General features: G+C 42.7%; 1 protein-coding gene across 3 annotated transcripts; it reads right to left on the reverse strand.

The window, feature by feature from the left end:
• Window positions 1–130: 130 nt before the first annotated feature.
• LOC101065492 (collagen alpha-4(IV) chain-like) lies at window positions 131–13,315 on the reverse strand. 3 transcript variants are annotated; one of them, XM_029844216.1, is made up of 14 exons: window positions 13,218–13,315; window positions 13,062–13,136; window positions 12,783–12,890; window positions 9,453–9,560; window positions 7,523–7,594; window positions 6,530–6,658; window positions 6,352–6,459; window positions 6,024–6,179; window positions 5,676–5,924; window positions 3,483–3,599; window positions 3,005–3,193; window positions 1,655–1,938; window positions 1,422–1,481; window positions 316–416 (listed from the first exon to the last, which is right to left on the reverse strand). In XM_029844216.1, the coding sequence occupies exons 1-13, from the start codon at window positions 13,270–13,272 to the stop codon at window positions 1,464–1,466; spliced, it is 1,668 nt and encodes a 555-aa protein (XP_029700076.1). In that variant the 5' UTR covers window positions 13,273–13,315; the 3' UTR covers window positions 316–416; window positions 1,422–1,463. The 3 variants fall into 3 exon arrangements, with proteins under 3 accessions (XP_029700074.1, XP_029700076.1, XP_029700075.1); XM_029844214.1 differs by lacking the exon at window positions 1,422–1,481 and having other exon boundaries at window positions 131–416; XM_029844215.1 differs by lacking the exon at window positions 316–416 and having other exon boundaries at window positions 541–1,481.
• Window positions 13,316–13,346: the final 31 nt, after the last annotated feature.

The following is a 13,346-nucleotide window of genomic DNA, read 5'->3' on the forward strand; positions in this document are numbered from 1 at the left end:
ACTCGGTGAAGTCCATCTGGTACATGTTCATGAGGCAATGTTGTACCAGTTAAAGTCCCGGTTTAGTGTCTGAAAGCAGGTTTTCATTAGATCAAGTCCACGTTTATTTCAAACAGAATGGGAGGTTAGGGTTAACCTCATCTTCAGTCTCCTCCGTTTCACTCTCTCATGCACACGTTGCACTTCCCAACGCTGTCCCTCTGCTGCCAGGCGTCGGTCAGCGTGAAGGCAGCACTGTTGTTCTCGGCTCCATGGAGCTCCACACTGGTCAGCCAGAAGCTGTAGATGTTGGCGAAGTAGTGGCACGTGCCTCGTGGGCCCTGACACTCCACGAAGGGCTGCGCTCGAAAGTGTGTTAGACAGCTGCCTGAAGACGTCAGCGACTGACCGCCACCCTCGTCTCCCGCGCCTGTGTGCTGCAGGCACAGGAAACTCCATCAGTGCACGAGCCAGCCAACCAGGAATGTGCTGATTGCAGGGTTTAACCCGAACCCGGTTTGAGGGTTTAAGACGATTGGATCAGCATTTTCACATGGAAGGAAATTGGTAAGGATGCATTTAAGTCTGCCATGACAGGAGTAGCAGAATCATTAATACTTTAGGATTATTGGATATGAGAAAAGTGACAACATTCAGTAAACGTATCGATTAAGAACTTTTGGCTCAAGCCGTCGCGTTTGTCATGTTAGCGAAGGACCATGAAGACCTGAGCTGCTGGACTGCAGACACACACCTTCATCTGCCTTTTGAGATCATCAGTCTGCATAGTTTTCAAGCCCTGTCTGACAGGATGCCATCATAGCATAACTGTGCAGTTATTATTATTTTATTATATTATTGCTCTTACCACAGTAGCCTGAACAAAATGCTGCCAACATTCAGACCCTCTCTGGTTATGTACTGAGCCCCAATCAGCCCACTGTCAATAGTTTCCTCCCCTGGGACACTCACTGACCCCCCCCCCCCACACACACACACACACACACACCAACTGAGAGATTTTTAGCTGAAAACTTTAATAATGGTTGTGTTTATTCTACGTATCTTCTACTCTCATCTCAGGCAGAATCACCTTACTCTCTTCTTACCTGCCACCAGAAGCCGGGGCCATAAAGACCAAGCCATATGCAAATGATATACCATAGACCACATTGCTGCCCTTTGCCTGACCTTGGGAAAGTTCAATTTCAAAATTTTGGGAGGACTGACTTCTAAATTCCCCCTCGAAGCTTCCTTTGACACTGTGGCTCAGCAGTTTGGAACTTCCTGACATCAAGTAGAGTTCAATTTAAAATAACAGCCTCTTTAAGCAGTGTTCCGATGGTGCTGAATGTTGTGCGCATGTGAATGGTCGAGACTCTGACTGGTTTAACGTTAACAGATGTCAGACAGGTCTGTTCCACTGATCAGGACTGATTAACCTTGATGGCGAGCTGGGACGGGTTCCTCCTCAGGGCCCTCAGTCATCTCGAACAAGTCCGCTGATTTAAACAACATTACCACAGCAGAATGAGTGCAGCCCCAACAACCAGCTGTTTCCCAACTCACAGAAATGCAAAGATTCTAAGCACCTTGCCCAGAAAACACCTAGATTGACAAGACTGGAGAACGTGCTGGTGCACTAGAACTAAAGAAAAACAAGAACCCTACTCACCATGAGGAACGAGTATCCAGTCCACAGGCTTCTCCAACTTGGGGGACATTCTGGCTGGTTAGACATTTGACTGTGTACTGCAATGGGTGAGGAGGGGGCTTCACACACCACACAACGGCTGATGTGGTCGGCAATGGCAGCTCCACCCACGGGGATATTGGGGATGGCAGCGGTTGTTGACAGCCAATAGGATTTATCGTTACGACTGGCATACGAGCAGGTTCCCATGTTACAGGAAGAGAAGGGCATGGTGGAAAAGACGGGCATGCACGAACCCGCCTGACCTGCAGGTGGAGCCAGAACAAATCAACTCAATTAAATGTGACCTGGACTTGTTCCGGCTTCCTGAACAGGCTGCACCTTTCTCATGCAGAGCATCCAGGTGTGTACATTTTTTAAACCTGTGGACATTGAACATGAGTATCCTACACAAGAGATAGAATACCCAACCTTTATTGTAAATCTCTGGTAATCGAACTTCAGCCTTTGTTAAGTCTAAGTTAAAATTTAAAGAACTCAACCTTGACTTGTTTGGACATAATCTCTGTCCAGTTTCTTTAGTGTGAGGGAAAAGAAATCGGTAAGAGAGATCTTCAGTATTGAAGAAATTAGGACTTTTATCCAAAACGTGAAACATCTCTTTAAGGTACTGTATTTTCCAGACTATAAGTCGCACTTCTTTTCATAGTTTGTCAGGGGGAGCGACTTATATGTTAAATACATTATTACAGAATTTCACATGTTTGTTATTTTCACACTGACAACCACCAGGGGCGCTATAGGCGTGTGTACTGAGGAACGAGTTCCTTTAGCGACGCAGAAGAAGAAGCGGCGCTTCGTCTATGGCGTTAGACTTGATTGTTTGGGCAACTTGCTCAGATGTTCTTTATGCTATAGTTATCTGATTAACTGTTAATATGTTACGTTAACAAAGCAGACACGCACTCAGTTCGTTGTGGGTCATGTAGCTGAATGTGTTACGTTAGCATACCGTAACTCTATTGCTAATCCATGCTAATGGATTGCTAATTTCCTTTCAAGATTTTATCAAATACATTTTCCCCAAAATGCGACATATAGTCCATTGCAATTTATATATCTATTTTTCTTCTTTATTATGCATTTTTTGGCTGCTGCGACTTAAACTCCGGAGCGACATATAGTCCAGAAAATACGGTACTCTTGAAGTCATCTTCACAAACTGGACCAGTTTGATATTCAGATTACTTTAATTATTTCCTATTTCTGCAAATCATCATTTTAATAACATTTTAAAAACTGGTTCTGCATGAGGGTTAGGCCAGATTCTGAAGCGTCACTGTAAATTTTAACATGCCAGCGTAAACGTACCCAAATCCTGAGTGTGAGCCTTTTCCTGACCTTCCAAATACAACAGACTGTAGCCAACCCACAGGACCCTCATGTTCAAGGGACAGGAAGGAATCTGCTTGGTTTGGCTGTGCCTCACCAATATGAAGCCATAATTCAACACTTTTCTTGGGCCTGGTAGTCCTGGTTCACCGGATGGCCCAGGATCGCCTACAGCAACAAGAAGGTATGAAAACACGCAATAATACGCACATGCCCAAATGTAGCTGTTCCAACCAATTGCTGTAACGTTAGTGCTAACTACAGTGGCTAAGAATCGATAGTTGAAACCTTTCAGTTGGTGACAGTATGTATGAACACCTGAAACCACCACGAAGACCAAATTGCCTTCTGTTCACCCAAGCTAACCCTAACCCAAGCTAACCCTAACCCTAACCCTACCTGAATGTTTCCAAATGAGATGCACATCCTGATTATGGAAGATCGGTCAAAGACTCACCTTTGTCTCCAACTGCTCCCCTTTCACCCAGCTGTCCAGGTGGTCCTCGATCTCCATGAGGACCTGGGGGTCCATCAAAGCCAACTGGTCCCCCTGCCCCCATGTCTCCTTTACTACCTAAGACCAAGAACCATATTCAATTCAGCTCCAAGAACACAAAAACTGGTCAACTTGTTTGTTCTTCGATACTTAATTCATCAGCTCAGTTTTTTCTTTCACCCAACTTATTGAGAAACGATCAAACTTGCATTAAATGTGTTTACATGCACACTAATTAAATGATTATCAGATAACCGACAGTTTAAATGAAGTCTCTGGATTACTTAAATGATCATACAGTATAAACAGCATAAACTGTTAACTGGTATCAGTTATCGGTTTATGAGAAAGCAGTTGAACCCACCAATAGTCTCAGTTAATGGAAACAGCTTTATATGATTTATATCATTGTATTACATTTGCACCTCTGCCAAAAAGTGCACGAGGCTGAAACTCATTACATGCTTAAAATAATGAAAGAACGGAATATCGAGCATCTTCTCAATGCCAGAAAATACAGAAAAGGTGAAATATTCATGAAAACGTCTTTGAAAATGTTCCTGATGTTTAAAAACCGTTTTCCAGCAGCTGATAGTAGTAGTAGTAGTACTAACCCTAACCAACCCTAACCCTAACCCTAACTAACCCTAACTCATCTGGTGATGTACACAACTCTAACCCTAACCAACCCTAACCAACCCTAACTCATCTGGTGATGTACACAACCCTAACCCTAACCAACCCTAACCCTGACCCATCTGGTGATGTACACAACTCTAACCCTAACCAACCCTAACCCTAACTCATCTGGTGATGTACACAACCCTAACCCTAACCCTAACCAACCCTAACCCAGACCCATCTGGTGATGTAGACAACCCTAACCCTAACCAACCCTAACCATAACTCATCTGGTGATGTACACAACCCTAACCCTAACCAACCCTAACCCATCTGGTGATGTACACAACCCTAACCCTAACCAACCCTAACCCTGACCCATCTGGTGATGTACACAACCCTAACCCTAACCAACCCTAACCATAATTCATCTGGTGATGTACACAACCCTAACCCTAACCAACCCTAACCATAACTCATCTGGTGATGTACACAACCTTAACCCTAACCAACCCTAACCCATCTGGTGATGTACACAACCCTAACCCTAACCAACCCTAACCCATCTGGTGATGTACACAACCCTAACCCTAACCAACCCTAACCCATCTGGTGATGTACACAACCCCTAACCCTAACCAACCCTAACCATAATTCATCTGGTGATGTACACAACCCTAACCCTAACCAACCCTAACCATAATTCATCTGGTGATGTACACAACCCTAACCCTAACCAACCCTAACCCTAGCTCATCTGGTGATGTACACAACCCTAACCCTAACCAACCCTAACCATAATTCATCTGGTGATGTACACAACCCTAACCCTAACCAACCCTAACCATAATTCATCTGGTGATGTACACAACCCTAACCCTAACCAACCCTAACCCTAGCTCATCTGGTGATGTACACAACCCTAACCCTAACCAACCCTAACCCTAGCTAATCTGGTGATGTACACAAATGCCTTTGTGGGTGTCGGTCAATGTTTCGGTGCTTTGGCACCACGTCAAAGTTTGAGAAGATCAAGCTAGCTGAGGTTTTGAGGAAAGACTTCTGATAACTGACTCAGTCATGTAAAGAAGTTCTTTTTTCCCAAAACATTTTGAAGTGCATCTTATTTCATCATTTCCTCATTCAAATTTAGTACATTTGAACATCTGCCATTGTTTGACGGTTTCTCTCCTGTTTTATTTCTGCTAAATTCTGAGGTGTGTTTATTTTCCACTACATGTTTGGGATTTCACCATAACGTGATTTCAATTCTATGTATGTCCTGTACATGATACATCAGCCTGGTCCTGCTCACGGTTTCTTCCTGTTAAAGGGGAGTTTTTCCTGCCACTGTTGCTTGTTGGGGGTCAGGCCCTGGGATTCTGGAGAGGGTCTAGAGACCATTTTGATTGTAAAATATGCTATATAAATAAAAATTGATTGATTGATTGAATTGACAATAGTTAATGTTGCTTCATTGATGTACAATAATTTTTTTTATTTAACATGTAATTAATTGTAATTCTATCTCACCTTTGGAACCTCTCTGGCCAGTTTCTCCCTGAAGACCTTGGACTCCAGGTTGTCCATAGAGCCCCGACTCTCCTCTGAGGCCCATTGGTGGTTGACTAACACTGTGGCAGGGTAAGACTTGTCCTTTCTCACCTTTGGGACCCACTGGTCCCACAAATCCCTTTGGTCCTGGTGCTCCACTGGAGCCAATAAAACCTCGGGCACCCCGATTCCCTGGCAAGCCCATTAAGCCCGGAGACCCTTGCTGACCTGACCACACAGATGAAAAAATGCTGAAGCTTCAGACAACCTTCTTTGTTTTTAATCCTCCAGATTCAGAGTAAAATACCATAGTCAGCATTTAGGTACCTTTCAGTCCTGGATTTCCAGGATTGCCTGGTGTTCCTTTAGGTCCCGGATTTCCTGCTTTACCTTTTGGCCCCTGAGGTCCAGTGTCTCCATTGTCTCCATCATCTCCAGGTATTGGAAGGTTTGTTCCTGGACTGCCCATCTCTCCAGGACACCCTAAAACATTAAGGATAAAATGTGAACTTTTTCTTTGCAAATATCATTTATGAAATCGTGTACGAAAAACATAAATATGTGGGAAAAACCTCCATTTATACACTTCAGCAATTTGCTATTATACAACTATCATTAATATATAGTTTTTTTAAACCTGAAATTTAAATCTGACCTTGCTCTCCATCTGGTCCCATACTACCAGTATCCCCTTGAGAACCTGGAACCGGGTCTTTACAGTCTGGACCAGGCTTACCAGGCGGTCCAAAATATCCTACTGGGCCTAAAACAACACATAGTCAATAATTTGCTTGAGTTCTGTTTAAAAGTGGATAAATTAAAGTGCTACAGGCCTTTGGATCCTGGGGTGCCTGCAGGTCCAGGTGGGCCAGGCTGTGATGATCCAGGGGGTCCTGGAGGGCCTGGAGGGCCCTTTTCTCCTGGAAGACCATTTGATCCTTGTGGACCCATAACTCCTAAACCTAAACAATTGCTATTATTTTTCTCCAACCTCATTAAGAGAACGTAGGAAACACACTGGTCAACATCTGTCCAGACCCAAAGGAGCATTGATCCGAACACCACAACTATGGCTCATTAATTCACTCTTATCCTGATGACAAACAATCAAATATTAATTATCTGTCTTCCAATCACTTCTTGTTCAGAGGAAAACTGGAAGCAATTGTCCATGCAACGAAAATGTCGAATATTCTGCAATGAATGAATTATTTACAACTTAAGCTCGTTATATTCAATGTTCATTTAAGCAATTTTGCTAACGGAAAACTTTCCCTTAGATGGCAGAAATCTCCAATGGACTGATAAAGGGTTAGGGTTAGGGTTAGGACTGATAAAGGGTTAGGGTTAGGACTGATAAAGGGTTAGGGTTAGGACTGATAAAGGGTTAGGGTTAGGGTTAGGACTGATAAAGGGTTAGGGTTAGGACTGATAAAGGGTTAGGGTTAGGACTGATAAAGGGTTAGGGTTAGGGCTGATAAAGGGTTAGGTTAAGGGTTAGGGTTAGGACTGATAAAGGGTTAGGGTTAGGACTGATAAAGGGTTAGGTTAAGGGTTAGGGTTAGGACTGATAAAGGGTTAGGGTTAGGACTGATAAAGGGTTAGGGTTAGGGTTAGGGCTGATAAAGAGTTAGGGTTAGGGTTAGGGTTAGGACTGATAAAGGGTTAGGGTTAGGACTGATAAAGGGTTAGGGTTAGGACTGATAAAGGGTTAGGGTTAGGGCTGATAAAGAGTTAGGGTTAGGGTTAGGGTTAGGACTGATAAAGGGTTAGGGTTAGGACTGATAAAGAGTTCCATTGTGTAAGTGGAGCTGGGAGACTTGTACCCCTGGTTCCGATGTCTCCTTTGACTCCTTTTAGCCCATCGAGTCCGTGAAGTCCCAGCGGGCCAGGAGGACCTAAACGAGCAAAGCATATTAAGATTCTAAAAATCTTTAGGACTTCTTTACGTCTATGTAGAAAATCCCAACCTTGTTGATGACCATTATTTAATATTTATGCTTTACCCATCGTGATCGGCTCAGATATCAACGCTGTCTAAAACATTCGTAGAATGTGAGGTGAGTGACAGTCCATTTACATGATGCTAAAATAATTAGTTATTGCCTCATTCCAACCGTAACTGGACAACTAATTAGAAACACGGTAGTCAGACTGATATTGCTGCACTGCATATCCAAATAGGATACATAAATAACGCTAGAGGATATCATTTGGCATGTAAACAGCTTAATCTAATTTAAACTGGACAACACGTGCAGATGTTCCACAAACTTTGCATTGGTGTATGTCCCAGGACAAAAACATTCAGGAAAACTAGCATTAGCATGTTCTCATGTTCAACCTCATCAAGGAATAACACACATCTTATCAGCAAAATAAGTAAAGTTGTTATGATTAGTAAGTTTGTGTTAGCATGTGTGTGTCTTTCCACCATTGTCTTGTGTAGGGACTCCACCCATCTGGTTTTGTTCTGGTTTCCTTCCATTTTGTGAGTACCTGTTTTCTGTTAGAGGTGATTAGTTGGTGGCTCTTTAGGCCAGTCAGCCTTTCTGCCTGTGCCAGTGTGTTTCCGATGGTCTGCCAGCACCTCGGTGAGTGTGCAACGTGCGTTTTATGCCTGCGGTTCTGTTTTTGTAAATTAGAATCAGAAGGATTTTTCTGCATTCCTGAGTTTTTCTGTTACACTTTGTTTTTGGCCAATTAATGGATGTTGTTGAAGGCCTGCTTAAGTCCTGAAATATTTGAGCTTTACTGGATTGCCTGCTTGTGGCTCACCCTAACAAAAGTGTACATTAGAAATGAGAAGATCAACGCTGCACCATGAGGTGTGTGTAGATTCTCAATCATCCACTCGTGCTGCACCATGAGTGATTTTTCTGCCTGACAACAGTTGTTTTTTATAATGTAACTGTAAAGAGGTCCGTACAAACCCACTGACGAGATGCATGTTGCCATCTACTAGAGGAAGAAGCCTTTCCAGGAACTATTTCTTTTCCATTTGCATGTAAACTGGGACAAGGAAAGGATTCTGGCAGGACGCTGGGCTGCTCTTTCTGTCCTGTGACCTGAATGCAGATGTGCACTCAACCTTTTACAGGTTCTTTCAGCAAGTTTTCAGTGAAAAGCATTGTTTTTGTAAAAAAAAGGGTTTCTTTTTAGATAAAGGTGTGTTGGTGTGGTGAACTTATGTGTTGAAGAGTCAGACATGGAACAAACTTTGTTAGGTTTGTTAGATGCTTTTGCTTTAGTTTATGACCAAGCGATAAAGGATCATAAAAGCAACAAAGTTAGTTTCCTCATATCTTGCCACTCCCTCTTTTGATTTTTGATATTTATCTTTTTAATATTCTTATTTATTTAATGTATTTTTTTTTGCAGTTTACCTGCAAATTAAACATTCAATGGGTTAAAAAGCAAAACCTTTTTTGAAGTTCAAAAAGCAAATTCTCAAATCAGTGATCATTTTCAATAATTATATGAATCAAAATTGTGATTTTTTTTGTTGCCATAATCGAGCAGCCCTACAAGACACCAAAATGTAATTATGACCATATTTTATTTAATCTCTGTATGTAAACGTGCTGAGTGAAAATATTTCAAATAAAATCATCTAACGTTTAATCAATGATTTACTCTCATGAAAAAATGTTACATGCACACAATAGTACAATACTGATGGTCTAAAACAAGTGAAAGTTATAGAACTGGAACTTCCATCAGTCTTGAAGACCAGTTCTTTCTTGAAACACTGACCTTGGAGTCCCTGACATCCTTGTGGTCCTGGAGGACCATCAGCTCCTGTTCTACCAGGAAAACCTGGAAATCCTGGACGACCTCTGGGACCTGGGGGACCAACCACACCTACAAGTGTACAGACGTAGCACAGAGTTGCATGAACTGCCACAGGCTATGGTTTCTGTGCTGCTAGGACCCAGGTACAAATTCTCAGGTGCAGCTTCGTGTTTTTTTTAGGTGTATTTTTTTTTTCATCATTGATAAAACGTATGTTGTGCTACTAAGCTAAGCAGACATTATGTTTTATTTACTGCCTTTCATACTTGGTGTCCCTCTATTCATATTAGATTTGAACAACTGAATACTGTTGATGGTGCTAGTTACTATGCTAAAACATTTGGAATGTGGAGTCACACCCAAAAAACTCTCTCTCCAGGTGTTTGGTGGGTGTGGCATCTTTTAGTTTTCAAAGCAGGACAAAAAGGTTGGATAACCTACTAGTTTAAGAAGGCTAACTTTACAATGATGTATGATAAGAAGCGCTAAATTGCATGTGCATGGTAAGATTTTGTGTACAGTGATCCCTCGTTTATCGCGGGAGTTGCGTTCCAAAAGTAACACGCGAAAAGTGAAATCCGCGAAGTAGCAACTTTATTTTTTTTAATTATTTTACAATGCAATACTGAACAGTAGAATGAAACCAAACATCAAAACCTGTTTTAAAGCCCAAAATTTGTTTAAAACAATAATTTTAATCTAGTAATACAAGGTTGGAAACATTGTCACTCGCGTATTTCACAGTCCCAGCTGAGCCTCTGCGTCCTGACTCCGCTCCGCTGTAGAGTCTGTTTCTACTGGAGGCGCAGGAGTCTTTCTCCGAGAGAAGAACGTTGTTATAGGCAATTGTTGGCGCTCTTTCTTTTTCTGGGCAAGAAGATTTTTATAAACGGATATGCCACCTTCGATTATATTTGAGAACTGCATTGAACGACTCGCAAAAAAAATCCGCGAAGCCGCGAAAGATGAACCGCGATATAGCGAGGGATCACTGTACACTGTACTTGCAGGTGATCCACTAAAGAAATTTGCCCAAGGTCCCAGAGGTGGTGTGACGGCCCACTAGGTGGCCTCACGTCTGGGTTTAATATTTGGGATATGGTGTCTTTGGCTGCGCCTGGTCTGGTGTTGTGCTTGGCCTGCAGATGGAGCTGTCTGGACCTGTTTGGGAGGCCACCACTCCAGGTGGGGCTCATTAACCTGATGAACCAGTGATGGCTTAAAAACCCGTGTTCAGGACGGAGATGGGGCTGATCGGGCCGAGGGTCAGCTGCTGCCGAACGAAATTGGAAACCTTGCCGAACGCGTCCACTGGAGAGTGCCAGTCCCGTTGTTAAAGCCTCGTTGGGATTACCCTCGTTGGATTCTGATTATACCCTGTTGCACCCTACTGCTTTCACCGTTACCATTGACTGTTCACTTTACTTTTCAATAAATCCCTTTTTGTTAAAAGTGCTTGGTCTCCCTGTTTATGTTGTGGTCATTCGGAGCCAAGTGGTCATGACAGTGCAAACAGCAGTATTTAAATGAGTTGGTGAATGTAGAGGAAGAGCAAAAATGAAATTTAATTCAACTGAGTTGGAAATGCTTGTCGTCAGCTCTCAATGGGGTCCCCAAAAGACTGGTGCTAGGACCACTGCTCCTTAACGTATACGCGACCTTGTTGTGGCCAGTCTTCTGCTCCCAAACCACTGCTATGCAAACAACACCCAGCTGTAGCTGTTGTTTCCCCCGGATCAGCGCTCAGTCTCAAACAAGGTTTCAAGCTAACGAACATGTGTGCATGGATACAGGACCCCATCACAAACCGGACCTTGCAAAGACATTGATTTTGATGCTGTTGTTAGTGTCGGCATCAGACAATATTAATTTAGCCCGATTCTGACCCGACACGTGTTGCAGCGAACCGTTGACTGTTGCACCTGATTATGAGTTGTTGCATTGCAGAACATGTGTCTTTACCACTTGTACTGCGACATAAGCAAAGATTGGCAATCTAATCTCTTCATGAGCACGTGTCAGAATTGTTTTGTTTTATACATGTTCTATAATGTGGTCCTAAAGAACTCGCATTGTTCTGCCTCCCTGACCAGTGCCATTGCTCTTGGCAACAGCAGACGATGTTTGGGTGGGTGGGTGAGTTCATACTTGTAGTATGGCCATATGGTCGATACAAGACACCAAATGCATCCATGACACCATGTCTGATTTATGTGGTCTGATCTAGGCATACATCACGCACCACCTGCTGCCAGGATGACAAAACTTCCACAAGCCGCCCTCATGAAACTGTCCCCATCCCAAAGTAGCTTGGGAAAAATTAGCCGAAGATGAATTAATTGGCCTGTACCACTTTGCTTCAACAGACAATTGCTTTGATAGCTAATTTGTGAGTGGCCAGAGTGTTGTTTACCTCAAAGAAACTGCTGCTGGCTACTTTCATTCCTGACAAATGTGTTCAACTGTCAAAGTTATCCGGTGGGAACTAGTGACTGAACATGTTTTTTTTTTACTTCTAGTTGCTCGGGACATTAATCATTACTGCTGTTTAACTACTATCCTCAAGTAGTGGGGAAATAGAAATAAACTGGATGTTTAACAACTTATCTGCTGATATTACAGGCCAGCCCTGAATTTCCCTATGTCACTAACCTTTCACCTTATCAGGCCACCACACCCAATGCTGTGCCTATATTTTCTCCTGCTACATGGCCATCTTTGTAACGGCAAGCTTTCCACCCCCTCCAGATAGTGGCTCAAACAAGACCTGCAACCTACAAATCCTCAGATGGCAAGTTGTAGATGTCATTGTCAGCTGGTGGAGGCACTGTGATGCTTTGGAGCAATATTCTAGGCAATTGTTTGAGGAACACAGCAAAAGGTTTGAGATATTGACTTCACTTCAATCTAGCCAGGCATATCTGAGCTGTGCTAGTTACCGGTAAATAATGGAAGCTCTATCTTGTAACTTGTGCCTTGCTCACACTGACTTTCAGAGTCATTTCATTGAGGTGCTGTTCAGTTACTGACTCTGTCATCTGGTCTGGACTTTACATCAGCAGGCGTAGCAGATTTCACGACTTTGTCTCCAAAATCCTTTGTTTTTAAACTCACTCCTGAAGCGATACAAGAAATTCCTGATTTATTTATTTTTTCCACTGCATCATGGACATGGGGCAGAGAGGTCCCCTTTAAGTCCTTTATGCAATAATATGTACTGAAACAACTGCTACAGGTCACTTCACTCGGATCATCCTCAAATGAAATTAATCTCTAATTTTAGTAAGGTACCTTCTTCCCCAGGCTCCCCTCGCTGGCCTGTGTCTCCTTTGTATCCAATATGTCCTGGACTACCAATTAAACCAGCTCCTCCAGGATCCCCCGGTGCTCCTGAAAGTCCTAGTTTAATAAGTAATAAAAAATATATATCTTAATTCTTGTCATGTTCAAGAACTCAAAACAATGATCACAGCCAACTAGTGAAGGTGATTTCAGTCTGAATCAGAATTTAACAAACAAATTTGATTTTATTTTCGTCTTTATTTTCTAAAACCAAATCCAGAGCATCACCTGTGGGTCCATCATCTCCTGGTGGCCCCCTGTCTCCAACCAGACCAGAACAGCTGAAAGAGTCTCCTTTATCACCTGAAAACAAGCATCAAGAATCAAATATTGATATTCAAAGTTTTAGTAATTTTGTCAGTTGGGTTTAAGGTCAGTTCCCACCTTTGGGTCCAGTATAGCCTTGGTTAACCTGGTGCCTCCATCCTGTCCTGGACATCCAGGGTCACCCTTAAGACCAAAAGCAGGTTGCCATATTTTATCCAAATAGATTTTACATTGTTTACCTATAAA

This window comes from Takifugu rubripes, chromosome 11, assembly GCF_901000725.2.
Source record: "Takifugu rubripes chromosome 11, fTakRub1.2, whole genome shotgun sequence".
Taxonomy (NCBI): domain Eukaryota; kingdom Metazoa; phylum Chordata; class Actinopteri; order Tetraodontiformes; family Tetraodontidae; genus Takifugu; species Takifugu rubripes.

Excerpts from the sequence above, each read along its gene's own strand:
- LOC101065492 (XM_029844214.1), bottom strand. The coding sequence starts at position 13,272 with ATGTCCAGGACAGGATGGAGGCACCAGGTTAACCAAGGCTATACTGGA. Across the intron at positions 12,891-13,061 it reads AGGAGATGATGGACCCACAG|GACTTTCAGGAGCACCGGGG; the intron begins GTGATGCTCTGG and ends TTATTAAACTAG. Across the intron at positions 3,194-3,482 it reads GGGAGCAGTTGGAGACAAAG|GCGATCCTGGGCCATCCGGT; the intron begins GTGAGTCTTTGA and ends TTGTTGCTGTAG.